This window comes from Pseudorasbora parva, chromosome 18, assembly GCF_024679245.1.
Source record: "Pseudorasbora parva isolate DD20220531a chromosome 18, ASM2467924v1, whole genome shotgun sequence".
In the NCBI taxonomy this organism is placed as follows: Eukaryota; Metazoa; Chordata; class Actinopteri; order Cypriniformes; family Gobionidae; genus Pseudorasbora; species Pseudorasbora parva.
This window is the reverse complement of record NC_090189.1, coordinates 387,256-400,083: the sequence shown is the minus strand read 5'-3', so window position 1 is coordinate 400,083 and position 12,828 is coordinate 387,256. Positions and strand designations below refer to the sequence as shown.

The 12,828-nt window shown below is 45.0% G+C and overlaps 2 protein-coding genes across 5 annotated transcripts in view; both read right to left on the bottom strand.

The window, feature by feature from the left end:
• stard4 (StAR related lipid transfer domain containing 4) overlaps positions 1–10,009 on the bottom strand; it is a 14,062-nt gene extending 4,053 nt beyond the window's left edge. For 2 of the 4 annotated variants that reach the window (XM_067422978.1, XM_067422981.1), the window contains exons 1-5: positions 9,455–10,009; positions 2,682–2,768; positions 2,542–2,591; positions 2,171–2,297; positions 1,211–1,325 (exon numbers count right to left, since the gene is read on the bottom strand). In XM_067422978.1, the coding sequence (XP_067279079.1) occupies positions 1,211–1,325; positions 2,171–2,297; positions 2,542–2,591; positions 2,682–2,768; positions 9,455–9,469 (394 nt within the window). In that variant the 5' untranslated portion in view covers positions 9,470–10,009. Of the gene's footprint in view, positions 1–1,210; positions 1,326–2,170; positions 2,298–2,541; positions 2,592–2,681; positions 2,769–9,386; positions 9,423–9,454 lie in introns of those variants that run through there. The other 2 variants (XM_067422979.1, XM_067422980.1) reach the window with 2 other exon arrangements.
• Positions 10,010–10,082: 73 nt separating this feature from the next.
• On the bottom strand, positions 10,083–11,842 carry dtwd2 (DTW domain containing 2). Its single transcript, XM_067422982.1, has 3 exons — positions 11,771–11,842; positions 11,340–11,468; positions 10,083–11,187 (listed from the first exon to the last, which is right to left on the bottom strand). Exons 1-3 carry the CDS (start codon positions 11,807–11,809, stop codon positions 11,017–11,019), a joined length of 339 nt encoding a protein of 112 aa, XP_067279083.1. The 5' UTR covers positions 11,810–11,842; the 3' UTR covers positions 10,083–11,016.
• Between the last annotated feature and the right edge of the window lie 986 nt (positions 11,843–12,828).

Here is a 12,828-nt window from a genome sequence, read left to right as displayed (position 1 = left end):
GATACGACGACCAGCGGCCCGGAGAGGGGGATACGACGACCAGCGGCCCGAAGAGGGGGATACGACGACCAGCGGCCCGGAGAGGGGGATACGACGACCAGCGGCCCGGAGAGGGGGATACGACGACCAGCGGCCCGGAGAGGGGGACACGACGACCAGCGGCCCGGAGAGGAGGACACGGCGACCAGCGGCCCGGAGAGGGGGATACGACGACCAGCGGCCCGAAGAGGAGGATACGACGACCAGCGGCCCGGAGAGGGGGATACGACGACCAGCGGCCCGAAGAGGGGGATACGACGACCAGCGGCCCGGAGAGGGGGATACGACGACCAGCGGCCCGGAGAGGGGGATACAACGACCAGCGGCCCGGAGAGGAGGATACGACGACCAGCGGCTTGAAGAGGGGGATACGACGACCAGCGGCCCGGAGAGGGGGATACGACGACCAGCGGCCCGAAGAGGGGGATACGACGACCAGCGGCCCGAAGAGGAGGATACGACGACCAGCGGCCCGGAGAGGAGGATACGACGACCAGCGGCCCGGAGAGGGGGATACGACGACCAGCGGCCCGAAGAGGGGGATACGACGACCAGCGGCCCGGAGAGGAGGATACGACGACCAGCGGCCCGAAGAGGGGGATACGACGACCAGCGGCCCGGAGAGGGGGATACGACGACCAGCGGCCCGGAGAGGGGGATACGACGACCAGCGGCCCGGAGAGGGGGACACGACGACCAGCGGCCCGGAGAGGGGGATACGACGACCAGCGGCCCAAAGAGGAGGATACGACGACCAGCGGCCCGGAGAGGGGGATACGACGACCAGCGGCCCGGAGAGGGGGATACGACGACCAGCGGCCCGGAGAGGGGGATACGACGACCAGCGGCCCGGAGAGGAGGATACGACGACCAGCGGCCCGGAGAGGGGGATACGACGACCAGCGGCCCGGAGAGGGGGATACGACGACCAGCGGCCCGGAGAGGGGGATACGACGACCAGCGGCCCGGAGAGGGGGATACGACGACCAGCGGCCCGAAGAGGAGGATACGACGACCAGTGGCCCGAAGAGGGGGATACGACGACCAGCGGCCCGGAGAGGGGGATACGACGACCAGCGGAGCGGAGAGGAGGATACGGCACACACACACACACACTTGCTAAGCACACACTTCCTAAACACACACACACACACTCAAAGCTCAGACTGACCACAGGACAGCAGGCCGCGCTCGTGCTGGCAGGTGTAGGAGAGATCCACAAACTCCCGCGGAGAGATGATGTTCCACAGCTGGCCTGCAGTGGTGTACTTCACTACACAACAGCCCTACACACACACACACACACACACAACAGACACAGACAGACACACACATTTAGTTGTGTGAAAAAAAAATCAAGATTATTAAGAGTTAAGATTATTTTTCTCACCCCATTGGCAGATTATTTATCTTATTTTAAGCAAAAACTCTCTTCATTTAGAGTTATTTTCCCCCAAAACAAGACAATCATTTGTACTTGTCAGGTACATTTTTCCTAATGTAAGAACTTTTAGATATTTTGACTAGAAACAAGACAAAAATACTGAGTAAGAAAAGCTTTTTTGCAGTGTGTCTGACACACACACACACACCGAAACGTGAACGATTTGTGAAATTCATGTTTGCTAAAACACGGCCGGTCCCTTTCAAATGTTGATGCTTCTTTTCCAGAGAATGTGAAACACAGATGGTTTCATTCTCAGTTTTTAATTTTTTTAAATATAATTTAAATAGATTTTACACACTAATAGCGATATCGTATCGCATATCGAATATCGCATTATTTAACGAGATATCGCATTTTTCTCCAATATCGCGCATATAAGTAAGTAACTTAATAGCTTTTCCGCCATATTCTCACTATATGACCATAAACGCCTGATGCATCAAATATTGCATGTATACTTACATAATATTCAAGTATAATTCAAGAGTCATGTGACTGTCAGAGGAAGTTTAACCCTAATCCGTCTAATTACAGCGCGTGGCAGAAGAACCTGCAGGACTCGCTGAGAAATGCAGTGTCAGGGGTTGGTGAAGTTGAACTTTCATCCGCTTTCATAACCCAGTTGTACATTAACTAACACACACACACACACACACACACACACACACACACACACACACTGACCTGGTCCAGAGTTTTCACGATCTCCAGGGAAGTCATCAGACTGTCCCAGCTCATCCGGCACGGCCCGGGGATCATGAAGTCCATGATCCTGCGTGGAGTCTCTGCCACAGTTCCTTCAGCTTTATATCTGCACAAACAAACCACACAAAGCATGAGGATTACGGCACGATCTCCCTCAGCTCATCATAGGTGTGTGTGTGTCACTCTTCTCTCACACAAACACACTCAAGTGTACACATGTCCTGGCTAGTCCAAGCTTTATGATGGCAGTGAATGGCTGTTTCTGTTTCTGTCCATCATAAGAGTGTGTTTGTAGGTGAGCTGTCCCTTTAAGAACCCGATCCTTAAATCCCAGCTGATGCTGAACTCACAGGAAGCCGCTGAACTCCTGCGACGGTCTCCTCCAAACGGTCACATCCTTCTGGAAGAAAACAACAACTGACCACATTAAACCGCGCCAAAATAAAACACGAAATATTTCATTGGCGGACATTTAACGAAATTAACGGACCGACTTTTTTGCGATGCTCCATTCGGATTCACTCAGACTGTGATAGGACAAGAGCGTTTCCCTCAGCTGCAGACACTCACTGGCCATCTGGAACATTCATATTCATAATCACATTAATATTCATAATCACATTAATATTCATAATCACAGCAATAACTGGCCGTCCGAAACATTAATATTCATAATCGCAGCGATAACTGGCCGTCCGAAACATTAATATTCATAATCACAGCGATAACTGGCCGTCCGAAACATTAATATTCATAATCACAGCGACAACTGGCCGTCCGAAACATTAATATTCATAATCGCAGCGATAACTGGCCGTCCGAAACATTAATATTCATAATCACAGCGATAACTGGCCGTCCGAAACATTAATATTCATAATCACAGCGACAACTGGCCGTCCGAAACATTAATATTCATAATCGCAGCGATAACTGGCCGTCCGTAACATTAATATTCATAATCACAGCGACAACTGGCCGTCCGAAACATTAATATTCATAATCACAGCGATAACTGGCCGTCCAAAACATTAATATTCATAATCACAGCGATAACTGGCCGTCCGTAACATTAATATTCATAATCACAGCGACAACTGGCCGTCCGAAACATTAATATTCATAATCACAGCGATAACTGGCCGTCCGAAACATTAATATTCATAATCACAGCGATAACTGGCCGTCCGAAACATTAATATTCATAATCACAGCGACAACTGGCCGTCCGTAACATTAATATTCATAATCACAGCGATAACTGGCCGTCCGTAACATTAATATTCATAATCACAGCGATAACTGGCCGTCCGAAACATTAATATTCATAATCACAGCGATAACTGGCCGTCCGAAACATTAATATTCATAATCACAGCGATAACTGGCCGTCCGAAACATTAATATTCATAATCACAGCGATAACTGGCCGTCCGTAACATTAATATTCATAATCACAGCGATAACTGGCCGTCCGTAACATTAATATTCATAATCACAGCGACAACTGGCCGTCCGAAACATTAATATTCATAATCACAGCGACAACTGGCCGTCCGAAACATTAATATTCATAATCACAGCGATAACTGGCCGTCCGAAACATTAATATTCATAATCACAGCGACAACTGGCCGTCCGTAACATTAATATTCATAATCACAGCGACAACTGGCCGTCCGTAACATTAATATTCATAATCACAGCGATAACTGGCCGTCCGAAACATTAATATTCATAATCGCAGCGATAACTGGCCGTCCGAAACATTAATATTCATAATCACAACGATAACTGGCCGTCCGAAACATTAATATTCATAATCACAGCGACAACTGGCCGTCCGAAACATTAATATTCATAATCGCAGCGATAACTGGCCGTCCGTAACATTAATATTCATAATCACAGCGACAACTGGCCGTCCGAAACATTAATATTCATAATCGCAGCGATAACTGGCCGTCCGTAACATTAATATTCATAATCACAGCGATAACTGGCCGTCCGAAACATTAATATTCATAATCACAGCGATAACTGGCCGTCCAAAACATTAATATTCATAATCACAGCGATAACTGGCCGTCCGTAACATTAATATTCATAATCACAGCGATAACTGGCCGTCCGAAACATTAATATTCATAATCACAGCGATAACTGGCCGTCCGAAACATTAATATTCATAATCGCAGCGATAACTGGCCGTCCGAAACATTAATATTCATAATCGCAGCGATAACTGGCCGTCCGAAACATTAATATTCATAATCACAGCGATAACTGGCCGTCCGTAACATTAATATTCATAATCACAGCGATAACTGGCCGTCCGTAACATTAATATTCATAATCACAGCGACAACTGGCCGTCCGAAACATTAATATTCATAATCACAGCGATAACGGGCCGTCCGAAACATTAATATTCATAATCACAGCGATAACTGGCCGTCCGAAACATTAATATTCATAATCACAGCGATAACTGGCCGTCCGAAACATTAATATTCATAATCACAGCGACAACTGGCCGTCCGTAACATTAATATTCATAATCACAGCGATAACTGGCCGTCCGAAACATTAATATTCATAATCACAGCGACAACTGGCCGTCCGAAACATTAATATTCATAATCACAGCGACAACTGGCCGTCCGTAACATTAATATTCATAATCACAGCGACAACTGGCCGTCCGTAACATTAATATTCATAATCGCAGCGACAACTGGCCGTCCGAAACATTAATATTCATAATCACAGCGACAACTGGCCGTCCGAAACATTAATATTCATAATCACAGCGATAACTGGCCGTCCGTAACATTAATATTCATAATCACAGCGATAACTGGCCGTCCGTAACATTAATATTCATAATCACAGCGATAACTGGCCGTCCGAAACATTAATATTCATAATCACAGCGATAACTGGCCGTCCGAAACATTAATATTCATAATCACAGCGACAACTGGCCGTCCGAAACATTAATATTCATAATCACAGCGACAACTGGCCGTCCGAAACATTAATATTCATAATCACAGCGATAACTGGCCGTCCGTAACATTAATATTCATAATCACAGCGACAACTGGCCGTCCGTAACATTAATATTCATAATCACAGCGATAACTGGCCGTCCGTAACATTAATATTCATAATCACAGCGATAACTGGCCGTCCGTAACATTAATATTCATAATCACAGCGATAACTGGCCGTCCGTAACATTAATATTCATAATCACAGCGATAACTGGCCGTCCGAAACATTAATATTCATAATCACAGCAATAACTGGCCGTCCGTAACATTAATATTCATAATCGCAGCGATAACTGGCCGTCCGAAACATTAATATTCATAATCACAGCGACAACTGGCCGTCCGTAACATTAATATTCATAATCACAGCGATAACTGGCCGTCCGTAACATTAATATTCATAATCACAGCGATAACTGGCCGTCCGAAACATTAATATTCATAATCACAGCGATAACTGGCCGTCCGAAACATTAATATTCATAATCACAGCGATAACTGGCCGTCCGAAACATTAATATTCATAATCACAGCGATAACTGGCCGTCCGAAACATTAATATTCATAATCACAGCAACAACTGGCCGTCCGTAACATTAATATTCATAATCACAGCGATAACTGGCCGTCCGAAACATTAATATTCATAATTGCAGCGATAACTGGCCGTCCGAAACATTAATATTCATAATCACAGCGACAACTGGCCGTCCGAAACATTAATATTCATAATCACAGCAATAACTGGCCGTCCGAAACATTAATATTCATAATCACAGCGATAACTGGCCGTCCGTAACATTAATATTCATAATCACAGCGATAACTGGCCGTCCGTAACATTAATATTCATAATCACAGCGATAACTGGCCGTCCGAAACATTAATATTCATAATCACAGCGATAACTGGCCGTCCGAAACATTAATATTCATAATCACAGCGATAACTGGCCGTCCGTAACATTAATATTCATAATCACAGCGATAACTGGCCGTCCGTAACATTAATATTCATAATCACAGCGATAACTGGCCGTCCGAAACATTAATATTCATAATCACAGCGATAACTGGCCGTCCGTAACATTAATATTCATAATCACAGCGATAACTGGCCGTCCGAAACATTAATATTCATAATCACAGCGATAACTGGCCGTCCGTAACATTAATATTCATAATCACAGCGATAACTGGCCGTCCGTAACATTAATATTCATAATCACAGCGATAACTGGCCGTCCGTAACATTAATATTCATAATCACAGCGATAACTGGCCGTCCGAAACATTAATATTCATAATCACAGCGATAACTGGCCGTCCGTAACATTAATATTCATAATCACAGCGATAACTGGCCGTCCGAAACATTAATATTCATAATCACAGCGATAACTGGCCGTCCGTAACATTAATATTCATAATCACAGCGATAACTGGCCGTCCGTAACATTAATATTCATAATCACAGCGATAACTGGCCGTCCGTAACATTAATATTCATAATCACAGCGATAACTGGCCGTCCGTAACATTAATATTCATAATCACAGCGATAACTGGCCGTCCGTAACATTAATATTCATAATCACAGCGATAACTGGCCGTCCGTAACATTAATATTCATAATCACAGCGACAACTGGCCGTCCGAAACATTAATATTCATAATCACAGCGATAACTGGCCGTCCGAAACATTAATATTCATAATCACAGCGATAACTGGCCGTCCGTAACATTAATATTCATAATCACAGCGATAACTGGCCGTCCGTAACATTAATATTCATAATCACAGCGATAACTGGCCGTCCGTAACATTAATATTCATAATCACAGCGATAACTGGCCGTCCGAAACATTAATATTCATAATCACAGCGACAACTGGCCGTCCGAAACATTAATATTCATAATCACAGCGATAACTGGCCGTCCGTAACATTAATATTCATAATCACAGCGATAACTGGCCGTCCGAAACATTAATATTCATAATCACAGCAATAACTGGCCGTCCGTAACATTAATATTCATAATCACAGCGATAACTGGCCGTCCGTAACATTAATATTCATAATCACAGCGATAACTGGCCGTCCGTAACATTAATATTCATAATCACAGCGACAACTGGCCGTCCAAAACATTCACATTCATAATCGCAGCGATAACTGGCCGTCCGTAACATTAATATTCATAATCACAGCGATAACTGGCCGTCCGTAACATTAATATTCATAATCACAGCGACAACTGGCCGTCCGAAACATTAATATTCATAATCACAGCGATAACTGGCCGTCCGAAACATTAATATTCATAATCACAGCAACAACTGGCCGTCCGTAACATTAATATTCATAATCACAGCGACAACTGGCCGTCCGTAACATTAATATTCATAATCACAGCGACAACTGGCCGTCCGTAACATTAATATTCATAATCACAGCGATAACTGGCCGTCCGTAACATTAATATTCATAATCACAGCGATAACTGGCCGTCCGAAACATTAATATTCATAATCACAGCGATAACTGGCCGTCCGTAACATTAATATTCATAATCACAGCGATAACTGGCCGTCCGTAACATTAATATTCATAATCACAGCGATAACTGGCCGTCCGAAACATTAATATTCATAATCACAGCAATAACTGGCCGTCCGTAACATTAATATTCATAATCACAGCGATAACTGGCCGTCCGAAACATTAATATTCATAATCACAGCGACAACTGGCCGTCCAAAACATTCACATTCATAATCGCAGCGATAACTGGCCGTCCGTAACATTAATATTCATAATCACAGCGATAACTGGCCGTCCGAAACATTAATATTCATAATCACAGCGATAACTGGCCGTCCGAAACATTAATATTCATAATCGCAGCGATAACTGGCCGTCCGAAACATTAATATTCATAATCACAGCGATAACTGGCCGTCCGTAACATTAATATTCATAATCACAGCGATAACTGGCCGTCCGTAACATTAATATTCATAATCACAGCGACAACTGGCCGTCCAAAACATTCACATTCATAATCGCAGCGATAACTGGCCGTCCGTAACATTAATATTCATAATCGCAGCGATAACTGGCCGTCCGTAACATTAATATTCATAATCACAGCGACAACTGGCCGTCCAAAACATTCACATTCATAATCGCAGCGATAACTGGCCGTCCGTAACATTAATATTCATAATCGCAGCGATAACTGGCCGTCCGTAACATTAACCCAGCTAACAGGGAACGTTCTCAGAAAGTTCTCTCAAAGTTATCAAAAAACATTCTTCCAGTAACGTTATTAGAACGTTGTGCCAACGTTATTTGTGAAACGTTCTAAAAACGTTAGCTATAAAACGTTATTCTTACATTGTTAGTGGAACGTTTTAAAAACGTTACCACATTAAAAAAAGTATTAGTCATTACAAATTAGTCATACAGCTTTTTTCTCAAACTTCAGAAATAAATATAATAATTTGTATATCCAGAGACAACTTAATGACACTTAAATGCTATTTTCGAGTATATATTTATTTTTTTACAATCAGAAGAAAAATCTAGTAAACTAATTATGTATTAAATATAAATGTAATATAAATATAAAAGTAAATTTAAAAGTGGTTATAGCTTTTTTTTAAAGAAAGAATAAGATGTCAATAAACAAAAGCAAGTACATTAAAGGAGAAAACAGGAATATTTTATTTGATCATACTCCACACCCTTATAAGAACGTTATTTACGTTAATACAACGTTCCACAAACTGGACATTTCAACGTTCCTAGAACATTCAAAAACGTTTTTAGAGCTTAATGGGAACGTTAGGGAAACGTTCTTATAACCTAAAATTGTTAGCTGGGAATATTCATAATCACAGCAATAACTGCCGTCATGAACAGTGTAAACTGCGAGAAACATTAATTAGAACTGGATTTATTTTGTTAAAGTAATAAATACCTATATAATTTATGAAAATATGCAGGCGAAATTGTTTTGAATGTAATAACTGCTTAGTTGAAATGTAAATAAAAATATAACCCGTTACTTTATCGCTGCAAAATAATCTAAAATCACTTCAATAAGTTTTCTTTAGTAATTTCCTACCAGAAGCCATCAAACATCTCAGAGCATTAAAAGAGAGAACATTAATAAATGAATATGACACGTCATACCGTGCTGGCGAACATGAAGGTGATTTTACTGTTGATTTCTGCACGAGGTCAATCCCCGCTGGACAGCCAATCACAAGCGTCGCCCCGCCTTAAACACGGTTGCTCTTATGTGATTGGTCAAACGCAGATAGAGGAGAGAGCTGATTGGATATTTAAATCTCGGATGTTGTTCGGTCAGTTTCTCAGCTGCACTACATTATGATGCCAGCAGAGGGCACGTTTGTGTTTGTGATATACGGGACTCTCCATAGTCGTAATGGCTTTATACTGCACAAACCTTATTTACTATCCCCTACCCATCTTTTCCAACCTACCCATCACACACACACACTGCCCCTAACCCATCTCTCACACTCACACTCTCACACACACACACACACACACATTCTGCATTTTTACTTTCTCATAAAAACTCCTCCTGTGTGATTTATAAGCCTTTTGTAAAGTGGGGCCATGGGTAATGTCCTCATATTTCACCCTCTCCTGTAATACCTGTGTCATACCCATGGCATTATACACATTTGAGTCCTCATATGTCACACACACACACACACACACACATTTGTGTCCTCATATGTCACAAAAACATGCCCACACACACACACACACACACACACACACACACACACACACAATAAACCACTTTAATTCTACAAATAACAATAAAATCACAGTCGACAGTAAACCCAGGGGGAACAGACGGATCATAAATATTGCTCAGTAAACCGTCATTCGTGTTCAAATGTCAGACTAACAATAAACAGCAATAATACAAAAGATGGATCAGATGTTAAAGATGATCATATTCTGGGCTGTGGTCCGGCTCAGATGTTAAAGATGATCATATTCTGGGCTGTGGTCCGGCTCAGATGTTAAAGATGATCATATTCTGGGCTGTGGTCCGGCTCAGATGTTAAAGATGATCATATTCTGGGCTGTGGTCCGGCTCAGATGTTAAAGATGATCATATTCTGGGCTGTGGTCCGGCTCAGATGTTAAAGATGATCATATTCTGGGCTGTGGTCCGGCTCAGATGTTAAAGATGATCATATTCTGGGCTGTAGTCCGGCTCAGATGTTAAAGATGATCATATTCTGGGCTGTGGTCCGGCTCAGATGTTAAAGATGATCATATTCTGGGCTGTGGTCCGGCTCAGATGTTAAAGATGATCATATTCTGGGCTGTGGTCCGGCTCAGATGTTAAAGATGATCATATTCTGGGCTGTGGTCCGGCTCAGATGTTAAAGATGATCATATTCTGGGCTGTCGTCCGGCTCAGATGTTAAAGATGATCATATTCTGGGCTGTGGTCCGGCTCAGATGTTAAAGATGATCATATTCTGGGCTGTGGTCCGGCTCAGATGTTAAAGATGATCATATTCTGGGCTGTGGTCCGGCTCAGATGTTAAAGATGATCATATTCTGGGCTGTGGTCCGGCTCAGATGTTAAAGATGATCATATTCTGGGCTGTAGTCCGGCTCAGATGTTAAAGATGATCATATTCTGGGCTGAGGTCCGGCTCAGATGTTAAAGATGATCATATTCTGGGCTGTGGTCCGGCTCAGATGTTCTGGCTGCTGATGAGCTTCTGCATCCTGCGGATCTTGCGCTTGTTCTTGGGCATGATTTTGGTGTATTGTCCGTGTTTGAGGAGATGTTCTTTGCTGTGGTGGATCTGAGCGCCGTGCTGAAGCTGGAAGGAGCAGAGAGCCTGTAGAGGCTTGAGGAGAACCTGCAGCGCACACACACACACACACACACGTTTGTTTTTGTTTCATATCCCCTTACACTACCCCTAAACCTACCCATCACACACACACACACACACACACACACACACACACACACACACACACACACACACACACACACACACACACACACCTCCTGAATGCTGTGGTTGTTCTCCATGATGGACAGCGCTGCGGCCGCACACTCCAGCGTGGACACACACGTGTTGTTGGGCTGTGTGCGGATCACGTACTGACTGGAGGGGGCGCTGCGGAGCTGGACCTGCAGGAACAACAACACGTGTGGGCGGGGCTTGAGTGTGTCTGTGAGGAACTGATTGGATGGCTGTGGTTTGCTATTGGTGGATCATGTGAGTGACAGGTGGCCCCGCCTTCGTCATCAGAGGAGAGATGGTGTTATACACACTCTCTCTCTCTCTCTCTCACACACACTCTATCTCTCTTACACACACACACACACTCTCTATCTCTCTTACACACACACACACACACACTCTCTCTCTCTCTCTCTCTCTCTCTCTCTCTTACACACACACTCTCTATCTCTCTTACACACACACACACCTGTCTGGGCAGCTGGAGCAGGCCGTTCCTCAGGAACATGTCTTTGGCCTGGCTCTCACACACACACACACACACACACACACACACACCTGTCTGGGCAGCTGGAGCAGGCCGTTCCTCAGGAACATGTCTTTGGCCTGGCTCTCACACACACACACACACACACCTGTCTGGGCAGCTGGAGCAGGCCGTTCCTCAGGAACATGTCTTTGGCCTGGCTCTCACACACACACACACACACACACACACACACACACACACCTGTCTGGGCAGCTGGAGCAGGCCGTTCCTCAGGAACATGTCTTTGGCCTGGCTCCAGGTTCCGTCGATCAGGATGACGTTGTGAGCAGCGGTGCTGAAGATCAGATCCTCCAGACTCTCCGCCTCGGCTCCGGGAAACAGCAGGAGAGAGAGAGAGTCCCTGCACACGGCCGCCAGCTCCGGGTACCTGCCACAGACAGATCAAACCTGTGTGTGTGTGTGTGTGAGAGAGAGTGTGTGTGTGAGAGAGAGAGAGAGAGAGTGTGTGTGTGTGTGTGTGTGTGTGTGTGTGTGTGTGTGTGTGTGTGTGTGTGTGTGTGTGTGTGTGTGTGTGTGTGTGTGTGTGTGTGTGTGTGTGTGTGTGTGTGTGTGTGTGTGTGTGTGTGTGTGTGTGTGAGAGAGAGAGGTCACTCACCTGTCCTCAGAGAACCGGCGGCCTACGAACACCTGGCACTTCCCCGGAGGGAGACACGCAGCCAACAGCGGGACGGTGCGAAGGACACGGCTCTCCTAAAGACACAGAGGAGGTCAGGCATGTGGAGGAGGTCAGGCGTGTGGTGGAGCTCAGGCGTGTGGCGGAGCTCAGGCGTGTGGCGGAGGTCAGGCGTGTGGCGGAGGTCAGGCGTGTGGCGGAGGTCAGGCGTGTGGCGGAGGTCAGGCGTGTGGAGGAGGTCAGGCGTGTGGCGGAGGTCAGGCGTGTGGCGGAGGTCAGGCGTGTGGCGGAGGTCAGGCGTGTGGCGGCGGTCAGGCGTGTGGCGGAGCTCAGGCGTGTGGCGGAGGTCAGGCGTGTGGCGGAG

What these genes read in the sequence shown, in the direction of transcription:
- dtwd2 (XM_067422982.1), bottom strand. Translation starts at nt 11,809, where the DNA reads ATGTTCCTGAGGAACGGCCTGCTCCAGCTGCCCAGACAG. An exon ending in TGCTCCAGCTGCCCAGACAG is followed by an intron (nt 11,469 to 11,770) that starts GTGTGTGTGTGT and finishes TTGTTCCTGCAG; the next exon opens with GTCCAGCTCCGCAGCGCCCC. An exon ending in ACAACCACAGCATTCAGGAG is followed by an intron (nt 11,188 to 11,339) that starts GTGTGTGTGTGT and finishes TGTGCGCTGCAG; the next exon opens with GTTCTCCTCAAGCCTCTACA.